This window comes from Folsomia candida, unplaced genomic scaffold, assembly GCF_002217175.1.
Source record: "Folsomia candida strain VU population unplaced genomic scaffold, ASM221717v1 Fcan01_Sc004, whole genome shotgun sequence".
Lineage (NCBI taxonomy): Eukaryota > Metazoa > Arthropoda > Collembola > Entomobryomorpha > Isotomidae > Folsomia > Folsomia candida.
Genome location: NW_019091196.1, coordinates 2829632 through 2849431, shown reverse-complemented (window position 1 = coordinate 2849431; position 19800 = coordinate 2829632). Strand labels below are relative to the sequence as shown.

The following is a 19800-nucleotide window of genomic DNA, read 5'->3' as shown; positions in this document are numbered from 1 at the left end:
GCTGAACGTTATTAGTGTATCCGTTCCAGGAGACAAGTTTGGTGAAGGTACAACCACCGTGGACCTGATGACCCCTGACCCCCCAGATTATACCGTCATCATTAACGACCACACCCAGTTTAACATCCCTCCAACAGGGACGAATTATTATACACACATTTAGCACACTTTATACCATTGTTTCCTACCAAATGATAAATGATAAGTGATGATGTTAAGTTGATATTGTTAACATCTTATCAAACACGGTAATAAGTAATCAAATTGTACGCTAAGTTTTTTTTCTAAATGATTAGTTATGATGATAACATCTTATCAAATACAATAATAAGTGTAATAAAATTGTGTATTAATTAAATAAGGTTTTGCGATTTTTACATAATTTTCAGTGATATGTTCAAAATTAAAAAATAAATTAGTGATAAACCAATCTGAGAAATTATATATATTAAGAAAAATTATTTTATGCAAAATTTCGGATGTGAATATTTTATGTTCATGACGAATAAAAAAATTGAAATTATTGTGCATTTTGTATGTTTATAACGTTATTTAATTATTTTTTACGAATATTATAAACATTTAAAATTACTACAACCAATCCGGTATGAAGTTATTACCAAATCAATACCGGTACGACTCTACCAGATTTTTTGCAGTATAACTATCTGTTAAATATGTAGGTTTGACCCAAATTTGAGTGAAATTAATAGACTTACTTAACTTGATAAATAACTTTTCTAAATTTAACACCGCATTTTTACAGACTGATGGTTGAATCTGTCCTACACGTCGTTACATTTTGCAATTGACGGAAAAGTACACGTGCTAGAAATTACATCAAACAGTAATCCTTCTGCACAGTTTTGTTCGTATGGGGTCCCATTAACGCATACATAATATTTCCTACAGTCAGCTAAAAAATAATATTATGTACAAACATGCATAATATATTGAAATTCATATTAGACACCTTTCGAAATAGCAACTTTTACTATGATTCTAACTCTCAACTTTTGCATACCATAAGATTTTGAAACATAGAACTTGAATATTCCTCAGTTCGAAGAATTAGTCGGGGTGGAAAAAAATGTTATAGATTCACGAAACCTGAATTTCGATCGACTTTCGCCACGTTTTTCGGCTGACAATTAGAATCAGAGTAAAAATCACTATTGTGAACTGTGTCAATGAGGTAATTCACGCTAGGCTTCGTAACTCTGTGACCACTTAAGTTTTGAAGATTAGTTTACGAACGAAAAACATGCCCTTCATCACCACCGTAAGGGTTTATAACTTCGTAAGAAAAAATTAGCTTCAAGACGTTCCTATAAGTTTCGTCAAAAGTTCGTAAATTTCGGAAGTTTACGTGGTTACGAAGTCTAAAGTGAATTACCTCAGTATTTACATGAAACCTACATACTTTCATGTGGTATATTCCAAACACCTTCCGCCGGACATTCCACAACGCTACCACCAGTACTGCTGCTGATTACCATCGTTGTCGTCTCTGCTGTCGTGGTCGATGTTACGAGGCAGGTCGCCAACTCTGGGAAAGTGCAAGTTAGCGTGATTGAATCAAAATGCAGGGAATCAGCACAATCACGTTCTATCCCCTCGTTTCCCACGCAGATTAAATATTTGGAGCAGTCGTCTACATACGAGCAAAAATAACTTATTTATTTTCCCTTTAATTTGTGAATGACAATCAGCATTCCGGTTTTTATTCTTACATGGATGCGGGACATAGGTATAGTCTGCTTCACCTTGACATGGGTTACTCGAGCTGGTCGAGGTCAATACAGTGGTCGTAGTGGATGGAGTAGTCGTAATAGCTGTTCAAAAAAATGTCTTCATTCAAAATTCATTAAATCTAAAAATTCGAAAATATTAGTTTTTTTCAAAAATTTCGAACAAATTATTCATTACTTTATTGAATCATAAATGAACAACTGTTCAAAATATGTTCCTTCATTCAAAATTCATTCAATTTAAAAATTGGGAAAAATTCATTCAAAAATTTTGAAGAAATTATTCACTCATTATTCATAACTTTACTGAATAATAAATTAACAATTTATTAATTCGCTATTGAATGAATGAATGTGAACAGGTATAGAAGTTGTGGTCTTACTCGTCGTAGTTTGTGGCGTCGTAGGAGCACTTGTTAGTGGCGTCGTAGGCGAACTTGTTAATGACGTTGTTTGCGTGCTTGTTTGTGGCGTCGTTTCATCCGACGTTTGTTCCATGACATCCTCCGTAGTTTCATCCGTGGGTTCTATTGTTGTCGGCGTGGTTGTGGTCACAGCCTCCTTTGCCTCGCCCGGGTGAAAGAAATACTCATTCGCATTAAACCATCCAGTATGTTCCCAATGGTTGCAAGTATCATTATCATAGAACAAGAACGCAGTACAATCGATGTTATCCGTGCACGAGTCACAACATGCTTCCCAGGTTTGAACGTCTTCAACGCTGTTGAGAAAACGGCCAACAGGTATTTGGCCGAGACCCATATGGTCACAGGAAAAGACGAGAGGCGTTGTCACGAAGACGAGAAATACAAAAAAGCAAGGGTTGATTTTCACCATGATTATGGACTTGATAATTGTGAAAGATTCTGGAGTGTCAAAATCTGGATAAGGACTGCTCAACCGAATCGATAGTATACGTGTATTTATATTTTATCTATGTTTATCAGATTCAGTATCAATTAAACGAGTTATCTGGAACGTAATTTGTATCTAGCTTGATTTAGATTAAATGTATATAATAACTGTCGATAGCAACTACTTACAATGGAGACGCAAACCATGTTCAACCCGGATTTTTTAGCCATGTTAGTTCGTAAGAGGGACTCATTAGAAATAAAATTTAGTGTGGCAGATGCGAAAATTCAGCAAGTTTTGGGCGCCGCACGTTCGCGAAAACTAGGTTTTCGAACGGAATCTGTACGGAAGCAGTTGCCCGTTTTATCAAACTTGCGGAGCCCAAAACTTACTGAATTTTTCGAATCTGCGCAAATCCCAGGCTAAATTTTGTTTCTAAAGAGTTTCTCCTTCAAACTCAAAACATAAGCTGGGTTGAACATGAATGGATTGGATTGGATCCCCATTGTCAGTAAATAAACCGTTAAACGCATGTAACGAAGGGGTGAAACCGAGAACTTTATAACATTTGTGAGGTGACATATGTATCAAATTTAACATATGGTGTCAGTTAACAGTTAACAAAGAGTCATTTAACAAATTCTTGTTCTTTGAGGTCAAAATGAATGTCACCATTGAATTCGGGGTTAAACTTCAGTTCAGATTGACATATGTATCAGATATAACGTTTAGTGACCTTTCAGTGACCTTTGAGGTCAAAACAGAGGTCAACATTGAATTCGGGGTTAAATTTCAGTTCAGATTGACATATGTATCAGATATAACGTTTAGTGACCTTTCAGTGACCTCTAAGTGACCTTTAGATGACCTCTGAGGTCAAAATGGATGTGACCATTGAATTCGGGGTTAAATTTCCTGTCAAATTGATATACATATATGCGATTTGACTTTTAAATGACATTTCGTGACCTTTTGACCTTGAAGGGAGTGACCTTCAGGGTCCATCTTCGAACTTGACCTTTGTTTTTATATGAAGTATTTATGTTCAAAATTTCAAGTCAATACGTTAAACCGTTCTTGAGTTATCGCACGGACAGACGGACAGACAGACGGACAGACGGACGGACATATCGATCTTATAAAGGGGTTTCACCCCTTAATAATGTGGGTATTAACTCGTAACTGTGGATTTGCAAAAAATATTCGTAAATTTATAGTCTTAATAATTTTGCGTATATTTTGTGTATATTTCGGTTAATCTTGCGTATATTTTGGAAGCTTTGTAATCATCGAATTTTCGTAAATCCCGTAAATTTATGCTGTGTGCCGAATCTGCTTATGATGCCTACCACAGTTACGAAGGTGACGTGAATAGTGAAAACCCGTGCAACATACATATTTGTATGCACAACATACATACATACATGCACATATATATTTTCAAAATAGTTACTATTTTGTGCAAATATGAAAAAACTCGATAATCATAATAAATAAATTGAATGTCAAGAATTATTGGCATTCTATTTCTTTTAATTAAGTCATTAAAGGCCCAATTACAAGTTTTTATGAAATGATATATTGTCGATGTTTCCCCACTAGACCATTGTCACGATTAGCTGGACCAATTATATTTCCCAATCGACGCACAATTTCCTAAATATAAAAAAAACATTATTTAATGCAAATTATAAATTATTCAAGTCATTAATTATGTAATTATCAAAGAGCGGATATGCATTTATGAAAAACCGCCGAAGTATATATTATATTTAGGAAAAACGCCGAAATATTTGCGCCGAAATAGGTATATGTACGAAAAAACATTAAAAATTTATATTTTCAAACATATTGCTCTGGGGTTCTCATAGTAAAATTACTCCGAGGAAAAAATCGTCTCGTATCGTTGAAATATTTATATAAAACTACATTTAAAAAACAGCATTCTTCGGTGAGGGTGCGACTAAAAACTTTAAAACAAGAGTATTGAGCTAATTTTAAAATTTAATATTTGCCAAATTTTGCCTCACCGTGGGCCCAAATTGATTTTGTATTTAAATAATGCCCACGGTGAGGCAAAAGTTGGCAAATATTAAATTTTAAAATTAGCTCAATACTCTTGTTTTAAAGTTTTTAGTCGCACCCTCACCGAAGAATGCTGTTTTTTAAATGTAGTTTTATTTTCTGGTTTTTGCGTGGGAATTTTTTCGTTGGTCACCAATAGCAACCAGATAGGTGCAGTTATGAATAGTCTTTTAAGCAGCGTAAATGGCTTCAGATACCACCATCAAAAGTTTCTCATTTTCCAACCGATTTTTCTCGAACGTATCTCAAATGATGCGTGGTCAGCGCCCGGACAATAAAATCAATGTCGGGCATGATCATTGTATGGCAAAATTGAATTTCCGGTTCATTTTAAAGTTTCAAAGGTCCTAAAATTCTTGCAATATTAGACTTTCGTAACGAGAAAGATGAAAAGACACTAGATTTCATAATTGTCTGATTTTTTTGTTTCAACAATTTTTCAATAAATGCAACCGTTCGAGCTGTGGCCGTGGCGGAAGTTTTAGGACCCTGTCTTGAAAGCATACCTTGGCTTCGCCGTAACCATGTGCTTTTCTGTCGTGAGGGTAGCCCTTGGTTACTTTTCTCACCTCAGAAAAATGTACATATTTTTTGAAAAACAAGATCCTAGAAAAATTTGCGCATTTTTCAAATAATAGCCGTAATATTTATAAGTATTCATGTCTGAAAACTTAGAAATAATATATATTAACACATACACATTTTTACATTTTTACGATGCATAAGATTTATGCGTGGGTTCGATTTGGGTGCAAATGTGCAAAAGCGTTTGCGGGGAAAGCGAGGAAAGATTCCGGGAATTTTCGAGCATTTTCAAGGTTCGTTTTTTACAGGCATGGAGAGTTTTCCAGGGAATTTTTAAGGAATTTTCGATAATTGTTAGGAAATTTTAAGGCATTTTAAGGCCCGTGCATGTTTTCCAGGATTTTCTTTCCCCCCGTTTCCCGGGAATAAATAAAAAATCTAACCCACCGAGTTATGCAACAAACCCACCAAGTTTTCCAAACTGTCGTCATGAAACGAAACAGTCACCAGTCGGAAATAAATACATATCCGCCCTCTAATTATTAATTACCTTTAGCAAAATTGCCTCAACTCGTGTCACACATTCCACCAAACTTTCCGACCTAATCAACCCGTTCATTTTACTTAACACTGTTTTCAAGCAGTACAAATGGCCACTCCATCGCATCTCGTCGCTTATCAGTTCCAAAAATCTTGTCTCATACTCGAAAAATATTGTTTCCACTTTATCCCTGCATTTTCTCGCGAATCCGATCTCATAAAAGTAGTTGTATTCCGCACCATACTCATAACTCGTTTCTGATCTTATCGTTTCTGCAACGTTTTGAAGTTTTGCCTTGATTTCCACCCCATTTTTCAAGGCACACAGGTCAGGAAACTTATTACTCGGATCGTTTCCATACTTCATAAACTGCTCCAATAATTGGGGCGACTGCGGATATGCCTGAGTTACGTCAAATTCCACAAGTCGGATTGGTGAAACGACCGCGTCCCCGTCTCCCATGACCCCCTTAACATGTAGAACTCATTAAAATCAAATAATTTGTAATCATTTCTCGCATATGGAAATTGCAATTATTTTAAAATTCTGGACGACAAATTTGTAGAGCAGGGAGTTGCCTCTTTTTTTAAAAATATACACTTAAGATTATGACAGTTTTTGGAGGAGTAGATCTCGAGTTTAAGAAGCCTTCATAAAAATTGGAACTAATCGAAAATAAGTTAAAACATTCACCGCTAACTATCAATATCAGTATATCAATCAACTTACTCCCTGCAAATTTGTCGTTCAAAATTTAAAATAAATTTCCATAGAAAAAATGATTATAAAATACGAATTTTAACGATGACTCGTCAAGCCCTACCTTAAACTCTTGGACCACCATTTCCGCGAATTTTAACGTATCCAAGGATCTATCCCACTGCGGGAGTAACTTTTTATACACCATTTCAAATTCCTCCGTAATACCGCGTAGTTGCTTAATCTCGACGGATTTGAGTAATCTGTACAACCGAGAGAATTGCACCTTGGTCAACATGGCGACGTATTTTGTGTAATTATCCTTCGAAAATTTGTCATGCTTCGCGGAGAATGTGGTCCACTCTCTGGCTGCAGATAAACAGAAACTGCACGGACTCCCTTCCTTGTGAGCAATAGGCTTGCAAGCGTTCAAATTTCCCGCCGCGAGGATGTGCCCTTTGATGGTTTCTAACGTGTCGCTGTAATTACTACGAACTGTAGGATGTCTTTCTGCCAGATATTTCCGACAGTCAAGAGCATGTTGGATGGACGCGATTTCCAAGGAAGTTCTCACCCTGTCAAAATCTATCAACGTTTCGGACGCGTATAACAAGTAGGAAGACACGTCGGCATGGGAAATCAGGGGCGTTGGTGGGTATATTAAAGATGTCCAACATGTCTGTAATTTTGTCAGGGCTGAGGTCAAAGTTTGCAACTTGTTACAGTTCGATGCTGCAATTTCTTTACTTGTCTTGATAACTTCTTCGTAAAGGATTTGGACATCTTGGGGGTCAAATGTTTCCGAAATGGTTTCTGCGACAGGAAATATTGCTCTATTTTCTTCAAATCTTGTTAAGATTTTAGCTATCGAACCGTCCTTCCGCCTCCCGAGGAGAAATCTGTTATCTTGCACGGCTTTCTCAAACGTGGTGAACCGCTGTGAAGTTTTTACCAGGTCAAGGTCACCATGTGAAGAAGCAAGTATTACATCGGTCATTGCTTTATCCTGACCGGAAGTAGACCAAGAGTGGCAAAGGGCTGACTCCATTTCGATTAATATTTCGTCTCTGATCTTATACGAGTAGAAAACTGTGAGGTCGGCGACGTCGAGAAGGACCGACGTCATAATTCGCTCATGTTCAGGAGTAACTTCGGTTAGAAACATGTCGTCTATCTCGATAATTAAGAAGGCGTCATACCAAGATGAATTGTTCATTTCGTGTGGCGGGAGTCTCCACAAGGTTAAGGTTGCGTGGTCACTTAAGGGATAGCTATTTTCATGTCGAGCACCAGATGGAGGAAGTAGACCATTTTTTAGGGCATTCTTACCCCCATCGCCAGCAATGCCAAGTACAAAAACTTTCAAATCCCCTATATTCGATTGACTTATGATGTCCATGAGGACGTGATTTACGTGACGACGATACCTGTCGACAAATTCGAGACTGTAGCCGTTCCCAAATTCTGATACTAGTTTGTTAAGACTACTTTGGAGAGGGCCCCCTTCTAATTCTGCGGAGACATGGGAAATTTCAGTCAAAATGTAATATTATGAGCTCCTTTGTACTCAGGGTTTTCCTTTCTGTGCTGTTACACCCACAAGAGGACGAAAATCTGAATTGTAAATATTGTTGTCAAAGCAAATCGTTTTCACGAATTGAAAAATAAAAGTATTTTGACGGATAAAAAATGAATTTCTTCACAAAACCTACATTTTCGTTTGACTGCTGTCTTCTAAACCTAGACTTTTGTTTTTTTTGTGGGTGTTACAATTCCGGAAATGCAAGCCCGGAGTAAAACGAGGTCCAATTTTCATAATTATTTTACCCACCTCTTGTAATTTCCGGAATTTTGAATATTTCCCTATAGAAATGTTTGCCTAGGAGGGCACGTTTTCCAATAAGGCTTCGAATTTCTCTTATTTGTTTCCTCATCTCATCCTTACTCTCATCCAGTGTTACCATTTTCTTCCACAACATCTTGACGCGTTGAATTAGGTGGTTGCATTCCTCTTCCACCAATTGAAGTAATAATTCGTCAAGATGTCCATAAATTGCGGTAGAAGTAGTTTCAACTTCTTTGTCGGTCAAGGATAGAAATGCTGTCATAATTTTCTTGTACTCTTTGTTACCCTTCCATACAGCGTTCCATTGGAGGTTACTGAAATTCCGTCTCTTTTGAAGGTGACACGTCGCCACGTGGGCAGATTGGAGTGTCATGAATTCGACCAAGGCGATCAATTCCAAATTTTGGTCAATGGGCCCAATTGGTATTGGTTTGACTAAAAGATCTTCTTCATCCTGCACAGATTTCATTATTTGTAGCACCGCTTTCCTCGCCAGTTTCAAATCCCAAGGCTCTTTGAACCATTGGTTCCCCGTGTCCCAATAAAATAAGGTGCCCGCCTTCCTAAAACCGTCATATATTTCTTCCTTCGTTCTTAAATTCCTCCTCAACAGCTGCATCAATTCGACAGAGGGAAACTCAATGGGAAGCGCGACCGCGATCTGTAACACGCTCAGCGCATCCTCTATAGTACTCCATTCCTTCGGGTGGAGTGGATCGGTCGGTATTGCCGTCTCATTTTCCCCCTCCTCCTCCGGTGGGTCCAAGAGTGACCTCAATTTTTTCTCGATCGGGACCGGAATATATTTTGGGATTGAGCCGTCGTCCCGGATAAGGACAGTTTTCGCACCTTCTAGAAAAGTGGGGTTGTCTAAGCCATCATAAACCCAAGATGCAAACACCTCGTTCTGCCAAACACTGGCATACTGGTCGTCCGACCATGCCTTCATGTCCAGCTGGTTTAGAATGGCGCCCAAGGTACCATAATCCGTGCTACTTTCCATTCCATAGAAGAGTTCGTGTGCTTCATTCCACCATTCGCGATACTGGAGATGAGACAATCTTTCGAAAACCTTTGGGATAAGTTTGTCCCTCATGTGTTGCTCGATTTCCTGTCGTTGCCCCGACGTCCACGGGAGGAGGAGGACGTGTCGAGTCACAATTTCTAGGGTGACATCCTCCTCAGTAACTCTTTTCTCGTCTTCATCTGCGGAGGGTCACCAAAAATATATTACGTCATCAAAAAGTGGCGTCCGGTGTCCGGACGGAATACTCGCACTTTTCTGGGACCGGGCATTCTAAAGTACTTGGTTTACGCAGCCAGCTAATAATGTACTTTTGCAATTTTATTTTTTGAAATTATTGGAAGCAATGAGTACACACTTGGCCTAATCATATGCGGAAATTATTGTACAAATTTCTAAATTGCTTTGCCAAGTGAGTGGTCTAAAAAGCCGTTTTTAACAACATAATATACGCACGTTCCCTCACCTTCATATTCATCCGACTCTTCTTCAAAGACTAACTGCCCCATCAGAGTTAGAACATCTTGCAAAATCCTAACCATTTCATGTTCCCCACGAACTTTTTCTTTGAATAGGAGCTCCTCCCTGATAATTCTTACACTCTCGGTCCACCTCTCCAACGCTGTTTGGTCATCCTTATGCTTGAGTTTTGCTTTCAAAGTTCTCCCAATTTCGGGATCGATCTCATTTACGTAACCCAACGAACCAGCACTTATCATGTCTACGATTATGTTATGGCACGTAAAATGAAGGTCAGCGTCCGACTCTAAATCCTCGACACAACTTTGGACCGTGTTCATCAGGGCGGAAATCTGTATCAAATTAGGCGACAGGTGCAGGAGGAGCGTTTCGAAGGTGTGGATTAATCCGTCCGTTAACTCTTTGGTAAGGGGTGGATCATTTATAAACCTGGATTCCGCCAAGGACCAACCGGCATCCTCCAGCGGGGCCAGGATCGGGGGATACTGGAAAACATGAATTAAGTTTAACTTAAAAACTTAAAACATTTAATAAAGTAAAGCAATTTACTACCATTAATTTTCATAAATCGTAACTTTTTTAAAAAATTAAAGAGGACGGGTGGGTACTGTAAAATTAAACTGAATTTAAAACCTTAAAACATTTAATCAAAAAAATTAAAAATAAATTTACTATCATAAGTTTTCATAAATCGTAACTTTTTTAAAAATTAAAAGAGGACTGGTGGGTTGGGTACTGTAAAAACATGAATTAAATTGAATTTAAGAACTTAAAAGATTTAATAAATAAAAAATAAAAAATAAATTTACTATCATAAATTTCCTTAAATCGTAACCTTTTAAAAGAATTAAAAGATGAAAATAGGTTTGCAAAGTTTATAAATTTTCAATAAAACTTCTGAACGGCATGTAAAAATAAATTTCGAAATTTTCTCATCTTCGAAGAAAAACGGGAAGAACCTAAATATTACTTTTGTGAAGCCAGACATTTCGAAATGCTCACAAATGACGTTTAACGGATACATTTTACATATAAAATTTAAATTGTTTAATATAATAGTTTACTAGTACTTAATTAATAAACAAAATAAAATAATAACTATCATAAGTCTTCATAAATCGTAACTTTTTTAAGAAATTAGGCGGATTACAACAATTACCTGGACGATGAACATGCCAAATATGGCACTCAAGACGGAAATAATTCTATCTTCCGGTTGCATAAAGGCGGAACAAAGTGATACCGCATTTTCTATCCGAGTCAATATATCTTCATCAATGTGTAACTCTTTCCTCTCTTTTGCATTCTGATTGACCTGCTGAAAATTAACGTAGGACTCGATGACTCATCGCGAAAATCATTTCTCATTACTCCCGTCGGGGAATTTATTTTACAATTTTGGACGACAAATTTGTAGAGCAGATCGATGTAAATATGTAAACTCCAGATTTATGCAATTTTTGAAGGAGGAGATCTCAAGTTTAAGAAACTTTCAGAAAAATTTGAACTCGTCGAAACTGGCTTAAAAACCTCACCGCATTATATTAATCAACTCACTGCAAATTTATGACCCAGAATTTTAAAGTAAGTTCCCAGTGAAACGATTAAAAATATATTATGTTGATTTGTTGAGCTTAAGGGTCAGATCAAAGCAATTATTTGCAATAAAAAATATAAATAAGCTGAGGTTAGCAACAACTTAATTTTTAGCCCAAGTCGGAACTTTTGTGCCCCGTTTAATTTATTTTACCTACATAACAACCAAGAGGTTTAGCCAATTGGGGCTGCTCAATGCACCCCCGGTATGACTAATTTATACTTTCAGATATGTTTGTTAGGTACTTGGGGGTTATGACTATCGCGAGTAATCACTGGAATAATTGGAATATGCAGCATTTTCCTTCAAATGCATTTTAAAACTTAAAAATACATTTAAATTCGAATAATTTTGACATTTTCTTGGTTAGTGAGTGTATCACGAGTAATTTACTACACTCATAATGTGTCTAATAAAATTTATACAAATTTTAAAAAGTGTTACATGAGCGTAGGTTGAAGCGCCCAGTAAGACAAGATTTTATGCAGAAAATGCATTGATATTTTGTATGTTTTTTGTTGTTAAGAATGCCCTGATCTGACCCTTAAAAAGATTAATGTAAGCGAGTTTCAATGAGTTCCAATTTTTTCTGAAGGATTCATCAACTACAAATCTACTCCTTCAAAAACTGCCAAAATTAAGAGTGCATATTTTTTTAATTGGCAACTTCCTGCTCTACAATTTTTTGTCCAGAATTTGAAATAAATTACCAGAGCGGAGAAATAATTAAAAATATATACTGATTTGGTCTTGCGTCATGAACTCCTACCTTAAAAATTATGTCCACCTCGTTCATATAGGGTGCTCGTCTCCCACGAAAATTGCTGAATTCTACCCAATTCGACAAATCTATTTGCGTAACTTCTGGTCCAAATGCAGCTTCAAGTTCGAGCAGGTCTAAATAATCGTAACACTGCCCGATTGCTTTCCCATCCAGGAAAACGATTAAGAACGGAGCGTCACTGAGCAAAAAGTCGAAATCCGCCACGATCCAGACATTTGATACTCCGAGGTTATTACGCATCCTCAACATTTTTATGACTTCTTTCCCCTGCGGGGTTCCCAGGGGGGCGTTGGTTGGGAAGCAGAAAACGTACTTTCCCTTGACATCACCAGGTAAAATTAAGTGCACCGTCCAGAAGGTTGTAATTAGAAAAAATTTTCCAAAAAACATAACAACTACTCTATATCTGTCAGTACAACTGCTTAATAAATTACGAATTTTTCAAAATTGTCAAACTCGCGTTAAACCTAAGCTAGGATTTTTTTAAAATTTCATCTTAACAAAAAACATAAAATTGTTAAATGTTGTTAAATAATTTTTCAAACTTTAAAAAAATACAAATATTCGGAGGGAAATTGGCTTACAAAATTGTATAACTTACTCAAATCAAAGGCGGGATTTTATTAAGTAGCTTCAGCTACTTTATGTGAAGACTTTGTCTGTCTGTCTGTCTGTCTGTCAGCAGGATATCAGGAGAACGGATCGAGATAATCGAAATCGGTTTTCGCCATCATACATAATACCCCAGGGGGAGGATCCTATCAACTTTTGGGGGCAACCGGACCACACCCCCTTTGGCGACAGGGGGTGTGGTCGGGGCAAAATGAGATTTTTAGTGCAATTTAATCTATAGGTGAAATAGAGTAAAATTATGTGTTCCGGAGTTGTGCCACACCCCCTCGGCGCCAGGGGGTGTGGTTGGGGCAAAATGAGATTTTTAGTGCAATTTAATCTATGGGTAAAATTAGGTGAAATTGAGTGAAATTAAATGAAATTAAGTGAAATTAAGTGAAATTAAGTGCTTCCCCGATTGTGCCACACCCCCTCGGCCCCAGGGGGTGTGGTTGGGGCAAAATGAGATTTTTAGTGCAATTTATTATATGGGTAAAATTAAGTGAAATTGAGTGAAATTAAATGAAATTAAGTGAAATTAAGTGAAATTGAGTGTTTCCCCGATTTTGCCGCACCCCTTCGGCGCCAGCGGGTGTGGTTGGGGCAAAATGAGATTTTTAGTGCAATTTAATCTATAGGTGAAATAGAGTAAAATTATGTGTTCCGGAGTTGTGCCACACCCCCTCGTCGCCAGGGGGTGTGGTCGGGGCAAAATGAGATTTTTACAAAAAATTAATCTATAGGTGAAATAGAGTGAAATTAAGTGTTCCCGAGTTGTGGTGGGACCGTTTGGGGTGAAGTACGTCTGAAGCTACTTCCGTATGCGCGTTTGCGACGGTTTATTTTGTCAAAATTTGTAAATGTAAACAATTTACGGATTTTACAATGTTACCAAGGCCAGCGTGAATATCATCTCTATATGTTTTTTTAGTAAGACGATTCACTCATTCAGATTTTGTTAACTGTGTAAGTCTTGCAAAACCATTTGTTAAATCATTAAAAAATTATTATGGAACAGGACTACAATCTAATTGACACTTTTTAGATTTTCATGCACTGTTAAAAATCTGCGTTACCCAGAAATAGTTAGATTCTAGATTACTCTGTCCGAAGTAAAACTAGTATCGTACAGAACTAAGTAGTTAACCCGTAGTAAGGTAACGGCAATAAATGCCACATATATGAAATTACATCTGATCGGTGTTTAATATGTCCCACTCAGGGTTGACATTACCCTAAGTGGAGTTAAAAATAATGGGCGGGCAAGGTTCTTTGTGTTACTTGGCTTTTCAACCGGCAACACATCATTCCCTCTTGAGCGAACTGTGTTCAGTTCAGTTTTTTAAGTCCATTATTTTAATTATTTAACTTTGATTAAACAAAATTTCAACAAAATTTTTTAATTTTTAAAAGCTTAATTAAAATAAGTTTCATGGAAGTCGAGCGTTTGCTGCAACAGTTCGAGCTGCATAAATATGTCGACAAATTTAAAGGTGAGTATAACATGAATCATCATAATACTTGTAAAAAGATATAATTAAAAATTAAACTTTTTAGATAATTATATCGATTATGAAGAACTGCTGTTGCTGCAGAAAGATGACCTCATCCCCTTAATTCCTAGTGTAAGACACCGAGCAAAATTATGGAAGGTCATCAGCAAGATTAGTTCCAGCCAGGTTAATCTGTGCTTCCTATGTCGTTCTATTTTTACCATGATATTTCAGATATATTTCTCATGCTATTTTTAATTCAACATGTTTTAACATGTTTTGTTTTAATTTGTTTTATTCCATTGTTTAAATGATGTGTAATGAATAAAAATAAATAAATAAAATGTCAATTAATTGAATTTATGAAATGCGGATAATTGATTACAACTACGGCAAGGGTTGATCTAACCCATATACCAATAAAGTAGTAACCCGGTAGCGGGGATAAGTTTACCCAATGTAGAGTTGAACTCAACCCTACTCAGGGTTGAACACTACCCAGCTCAGGCATGCATCTAGTACATGCATCTGGTACGGGTCTACCCCTGTACCTTATACAGGCGAACTTGGTTACCTTTTATCACTTTTAGTCGATATTCCCTGCTCAGAGCAGGATCACTTTTAGTTCCTGCTCGTGCAAGGTTTTACACTGGCTAGGGTAAATGTTTTTTAGAGTGTGTTTCCCGAAATTTTTCATCTGGCGTTAAAATTACTCAAATTTCATTTATGTAATATATCTCGACATTTTTTTAATAATGAGATGAAACTACTTAATATCGAAGTAGGTATGTATTTATGAAGTAAAGGTTATTAGGTATGTTTAATGGATAAATAATTCAACGAATTATTCAGGCGATTCGCCGAGATTTGTAAAGTGTGTACGTCAACAAAATAGAGATCGTATTCACGTCAACTTTTGCATATCTCGAAACTTGACCGTAGCAACAACTTGCGAAATCTGCGAGATTTAGCAAAAATTTTGCTGGAAACCATCAGACTTGTTTCGCAAATTTACCCAGCAAATTGGGCATATTTTCGTAAAATTCTTTCGCAAATCCATTCTCACCATCACCAGCGAGAGAAATTATAGAAATTCATGAAAACAATATCAAAGTAGGCGTTCATCAGTAGATTTACGAAGTCATGTTTTGCGAATCTCCTCATGTCACAAATATTTTGAACTTCGCAAGTTTTCTAAATGAGTTACTAATTTACTATGCGAAATATGACCTTGTCGTGAGTACGCCCATTGCGATCATAAAAAGTAGGTGTCATTTGTTTGGAAAATTTTGGCAAATTACACCCTGGAAGGTTGGTGGGGTGTATGCCAAAGCCGGTTTATTTTACCTGGACTTCATCCCCTTGAAGGAAGTCTTTCACCGCGATAAAGTTCTCAAACAGGGTCACGTAATTCCAATTGCTCCACACGTGATCGATTAAGGATTTCACGTCGACAATGTTATCTTTCGCGAGAGGAAGTGCGACCGGTTTGGCCATCTGGGAAGCGAGACGGCTATACCAGAAAAATGCGGAATTTCCTCCACCCACATTCACGCCAAATGCGGCCGATAGTATTTCTATAACTCTGGGAATATCGTCCAGCTGATACGGCGGATTGGATGTCTTTCCCCAAGAAACCCTGAAAAAAAGTCTCATTGTCAAAAACAGCACATTTTTAATCATTTATCAGCTCTAGGGAATTTATTTTAAAATTCTGGCTGACACGTTTGTAGAGCTAGGAGTTGCCAATTTAAAAAATATATACACTCCAGATTTTGACGCTATTTGAAGGACGAGATCCCAAATTTAAAAACCTTCAGAAAAATCGAGACTCATCAAAATGGCTTAAAAAACTTACTACAAATTAGTTGTTCAGAATTTTAAATTTTAAAATTCTCTAAAATTTAATTTAAAAGCTTTGAGTTTTTTAACCCAGTTCCAATTTTTCTGAAGACTTCTTATCCTTGAGATCTCCTCTTTCAAAAAGTAGCAAAATCTCGGCATTTATAAAACCACCCCCACCCCCACCCAAATCCACCCCACCCCCACGTAAATCCACCCCCACCCCCATCAAATCCACCCCCACCCCCACCCAAATCCACCCCCACCCCCACCTAAATCCACCCCCACCCCCATCCAATCCACCAAATGAGGAGTAAATTAAATAAAACTTGTATCACTGGTTGGTTGAATTTTTCATATATTGTTAAAAATCTGGTAGAGTCACATATCTATTTATGTATGTATACTCCACCGGTATTAATTTTGTAATAGCTTGTTACCGCACTGGTAATAGTTTGTTTCTGAGTGATAGAGAGCCCGTACTATATAGTGGCGATGGGAAACTTTCACCTGCAAATGGTCATAACATGATTCTAAAAGTCTCAAATTTTGGTATAATATGTTAAATACATCTGATACTGCACCCCAAAAATTTCATAAGTTTTCATTGAAAGAAAAATTTCGTACGCCATTTCAAAGCGACGAACTCGCGAAACGAGTTTTTTGTAAGTACCAGAATTTGGTTTACAAAGACTCGTGGAAAGCTCGACTACATTTCAACAGTCAAGGGCGTGGGCGTGCAAAAATTAAGACATACATAAAAAATTGTGTAGAATCCGAAAATGTCAACTTCAAAAACGCACCATGAGGAAAAACCATCATAATGACCCCTTAAAAGTTAAAAACGATTGAATTCATTTTTGGGAAATGTTGCTCCACGTCCATGCCTGATACGGCCGAAGTGTTAAAGATAAATCCAAACTACTTTTATCATGTTAAGGCCCATTAATTGTGGGTCAAATTGTGTGCAAAAATATCTGCACAAAAACATACGGAAGGTCGAGAACAAATGGTAAACACAAGACCTCCCAAACTTAAAAATAAAATTTTACCAAACAAATTGGTCAATGACGACGAGTCCTACGTCCTTAAAACCGTGCCAGAAACTCCGGGAAGGGATTTTTTCATGGCAAATATATCTCTCAAGTGAAAACCTAAGAGAAATTAAAATGTTGTTAAAAATTTCTCACGAAATTTCCGATTTGACTGGCGTCAAAATGCATGGTGATTTGATGGCAGTTTGACTTTTCAAAAATGGAAACCTTCCAAATGTCCCTTATCTTCGCCCCCTCGATACATTTTGGACTCTATGTAAGCAGTAATACTCCATGCTTTGTGAAACAGTCGACATTTTAAAAAAATTTCGGTTCCGGTGGGAAAAAATTAGCAATGAAGTTGCAAAGTCCTCCGGACGGCTAAATTGGCGGACGTGACTAAAAAGACTAAATACAAAGTGGATAACGGATTAAAGTCTCCTTTGTTTGCGGATATATTACGTCAGATGTATTTAACATATTATACCAAAATTTGAGACTTTTAGATTCATTTTTTGACCGTTTTTTGGTCAAAGTTCCCCATCGCCACTATATAGTACGGGCAGTCTAAGTTTAAACTTATCACTCAATGAGAACGAGAATGAGAATTCTCATTACTGCAGATGCACGGTAATGCCCGTTATTACCCCATGCACAATTGCACGTGGAGTCATGCACATAAGTTCTAAATACGTTGAAGATTTTCAAAATTAAAATTGTAAGCTTTTTTTTGAACTCCCAGAAATTTAGAGTATAAATTCCAATGAAATAAAAAAAATTAAAAGTATCATTTTTTGGCCGACTCAACGGGTCGGCAAGTCATCTGCAACACTATTTATGTAAGTACCTCTGGGAATAGGGGTCTTCCAAAATGAGCTTAAATCTTGGATCCGCATGCATAATCCTTTTCCTAATGTATTCCCCAGATTTGTAATCGTTTAGCGTTTCTATCATTTGGAAGAGCGGTTGGAGAAGGTGGTTCCCAATTATGCGGTACGTTAGCACCTCCAGGGTCAACCTTGCTTCGTGGAAGAATTGCGAAATTGGGACGCAGAAATATTTCACCGGCTTGCCTTCAGCAATTCCATTTTTAATAAATGCAAAAACCTCGTCGACACTTTCGAATTTCTTTGACCCAGGAAAATGTGACGATTCCGCGTTGATTTGAATGTCCACCTTGTCCGGGGGCGATTTACATAGGGTCGACAGCCCCGCCTCTACGGCACTACTTATTGGCCCAATTACCAACGAACCCAGGCCAGATGCTGTCCTGTTGTTGAGCTTGGTAGATTTGGAGGTCTCGATGGTGATGTCGGCGACAAAATGGGCTCCCAAAGTGACCTCTGTGACGACGTGGGTCGCACTTGCGGACCGATTTTGACCTGTGCAAGCATGTTTAGAATTTAGTACTTAAAAAGCTTTAGTTGAAAATAGTTGAAATACACCCTCTAACAAATAATAGAGGTCTCCCAGCATATGTTCTCAGATTTTGAGCATACTAGAGTCAATCGATGACAAATATAATTAGTATGAAATTTACAAACGGCACGATCTCCCACTGGGCACGTTGGGCAGAGATATTTGCATCGGAAGTGGAGAAAACGCGCAGTAAATTTGGAAAGTGTAAAATTTATCGGCTTTTGGGGGTGCGTTTTCTCCTCTTCGGATGCAAATATCTATGCCAAACGTGTTTATTGGGAGATCGTGTCTTTTGCAAATTTCATTTTATTTAATTCGGCATTTAATTTAATTGACACTAGTTTGGTCAAAATCTGAGAGCAAACGCTGGGGGACCTCCATTATAAAATTGTGTAAACTATATTTCCGGTTGAGTAAAATCGAGGATATGAAATTTCGCGCTATACAATCCTCTATTTTGAGTATATTTTATACAATTTAATAATTTGCGTATGTACATATGTATAAATTAAGAAAGTCAAAGTTGTCACATGCCTTCATCCCAAATCTCGCTATATGTCTGCCTTGCTTCCTCCGTGAGCAAAATCCTCTTAACGTTGTCCTCCCGGTAGTAGTAAATTTGCAAATGTTCCTTCACCAGCTCCGTCTGGTGTTCCGTCTTATACTGCGCTTTCCCCACGTTGATCACCAAACCGAAAAATGTCTTCATCTCGAGGCCAAGTCCGACCGAGAGCGTCATCCTCTTCGTCGTCGTGTCCTTTATGTGTTTCAGTTCGTAGTCTAACGTTTGCACGGGAAAGTTCTGCTCAACGGTGGGAATTTTGTCAAAATTTCCGAGCACTTCTGGCAAAACCACGGCCACCGATGATCGACAGTCCCAACCGGAAAGGAGGCTGAAATTGGGTGAAGCTTCGTCATCTAGGGCGGGCACGACTACCGGAAGTTCTTCCACGAAGGGCATTTTTTCTGGGTTAATAAGTTGACGAAATTCGCAAATTATGTAGATTAGTCGTCCTACTCGAATGATTGTTTGTGTAAGAGTGAAATACAGGCTGGAGTTGGGATGAGTTTTATCAGCTTTTGTTACCAGGTGTAGGTGCGGAAGAATTCTTCATAATTTTATTTTTTTGCATATTGTGGTTTGTACTGGGTAAAAATTTCAAAATTTCAATTGGTGGGGATTAGATTTATGTATGTACAAATATGTATGAAT

The 19800-nt window shown here is 37.5% G+C and overlaps 2 protein-coding genes across 2 annotated transcripts; both read right to left on the bottom strand.

Moving 5' to 3' along the window:
- Positions 1 to 679: 679 nt before the first annotated feature.
- LOC118435439 (probable endochitinase) lies at positions 680 to 2623 on the bottom strand. Its single transcript, XM_035851500.1, has 4 exons — positions 2135 to 2623; positions 1734 to 1835; positions 1424 to 1654; positions 680 to 916 (listed from the first exon to the last, which is right to left on the bottom strand). Exons 1-4 carry the CDS (start codon positions 2586 to 2588, stop codon positions 786 to 788), a joined length of 918 nt encoding a protein of 305 aa, XP_035707393.1. The 5' UTR covers positions 2589 to 2623; the 3' UTR covers positions 680 to 785.
- A 1534-nt stretch (positions 2624 to 4157) lies between these two features.
- LOC118435252 lies at positions 4158 to 19548 on the bottom strand. The gene is made up of 10 exons (XM_035850964.1): positions 19122 to 19548; positions 18016 to 18550; positions 15640 to 15931; positions 12173 to 12505; positions 10966 to 11121; positions 9793 to 10291; positions 8288 to 9508; positions 6581 to 7968; positions 5767 to 6225; positions 4158 to 4262 (listed from the first exon to the last, which is right to left on the bottom strand). The coding sequence occupies exons 1-10, from the start codon at positions 19546 to 19548 to the stop codon at positions 4173 to 4175; spliced, it is 5400 nt and encodes a 1799-aa protein (XP_035706857.1). The 3' UTR covers positions 4158 to 4172.
- Positions 19549 to 19800: the final 252 nt, after the last annotated feature.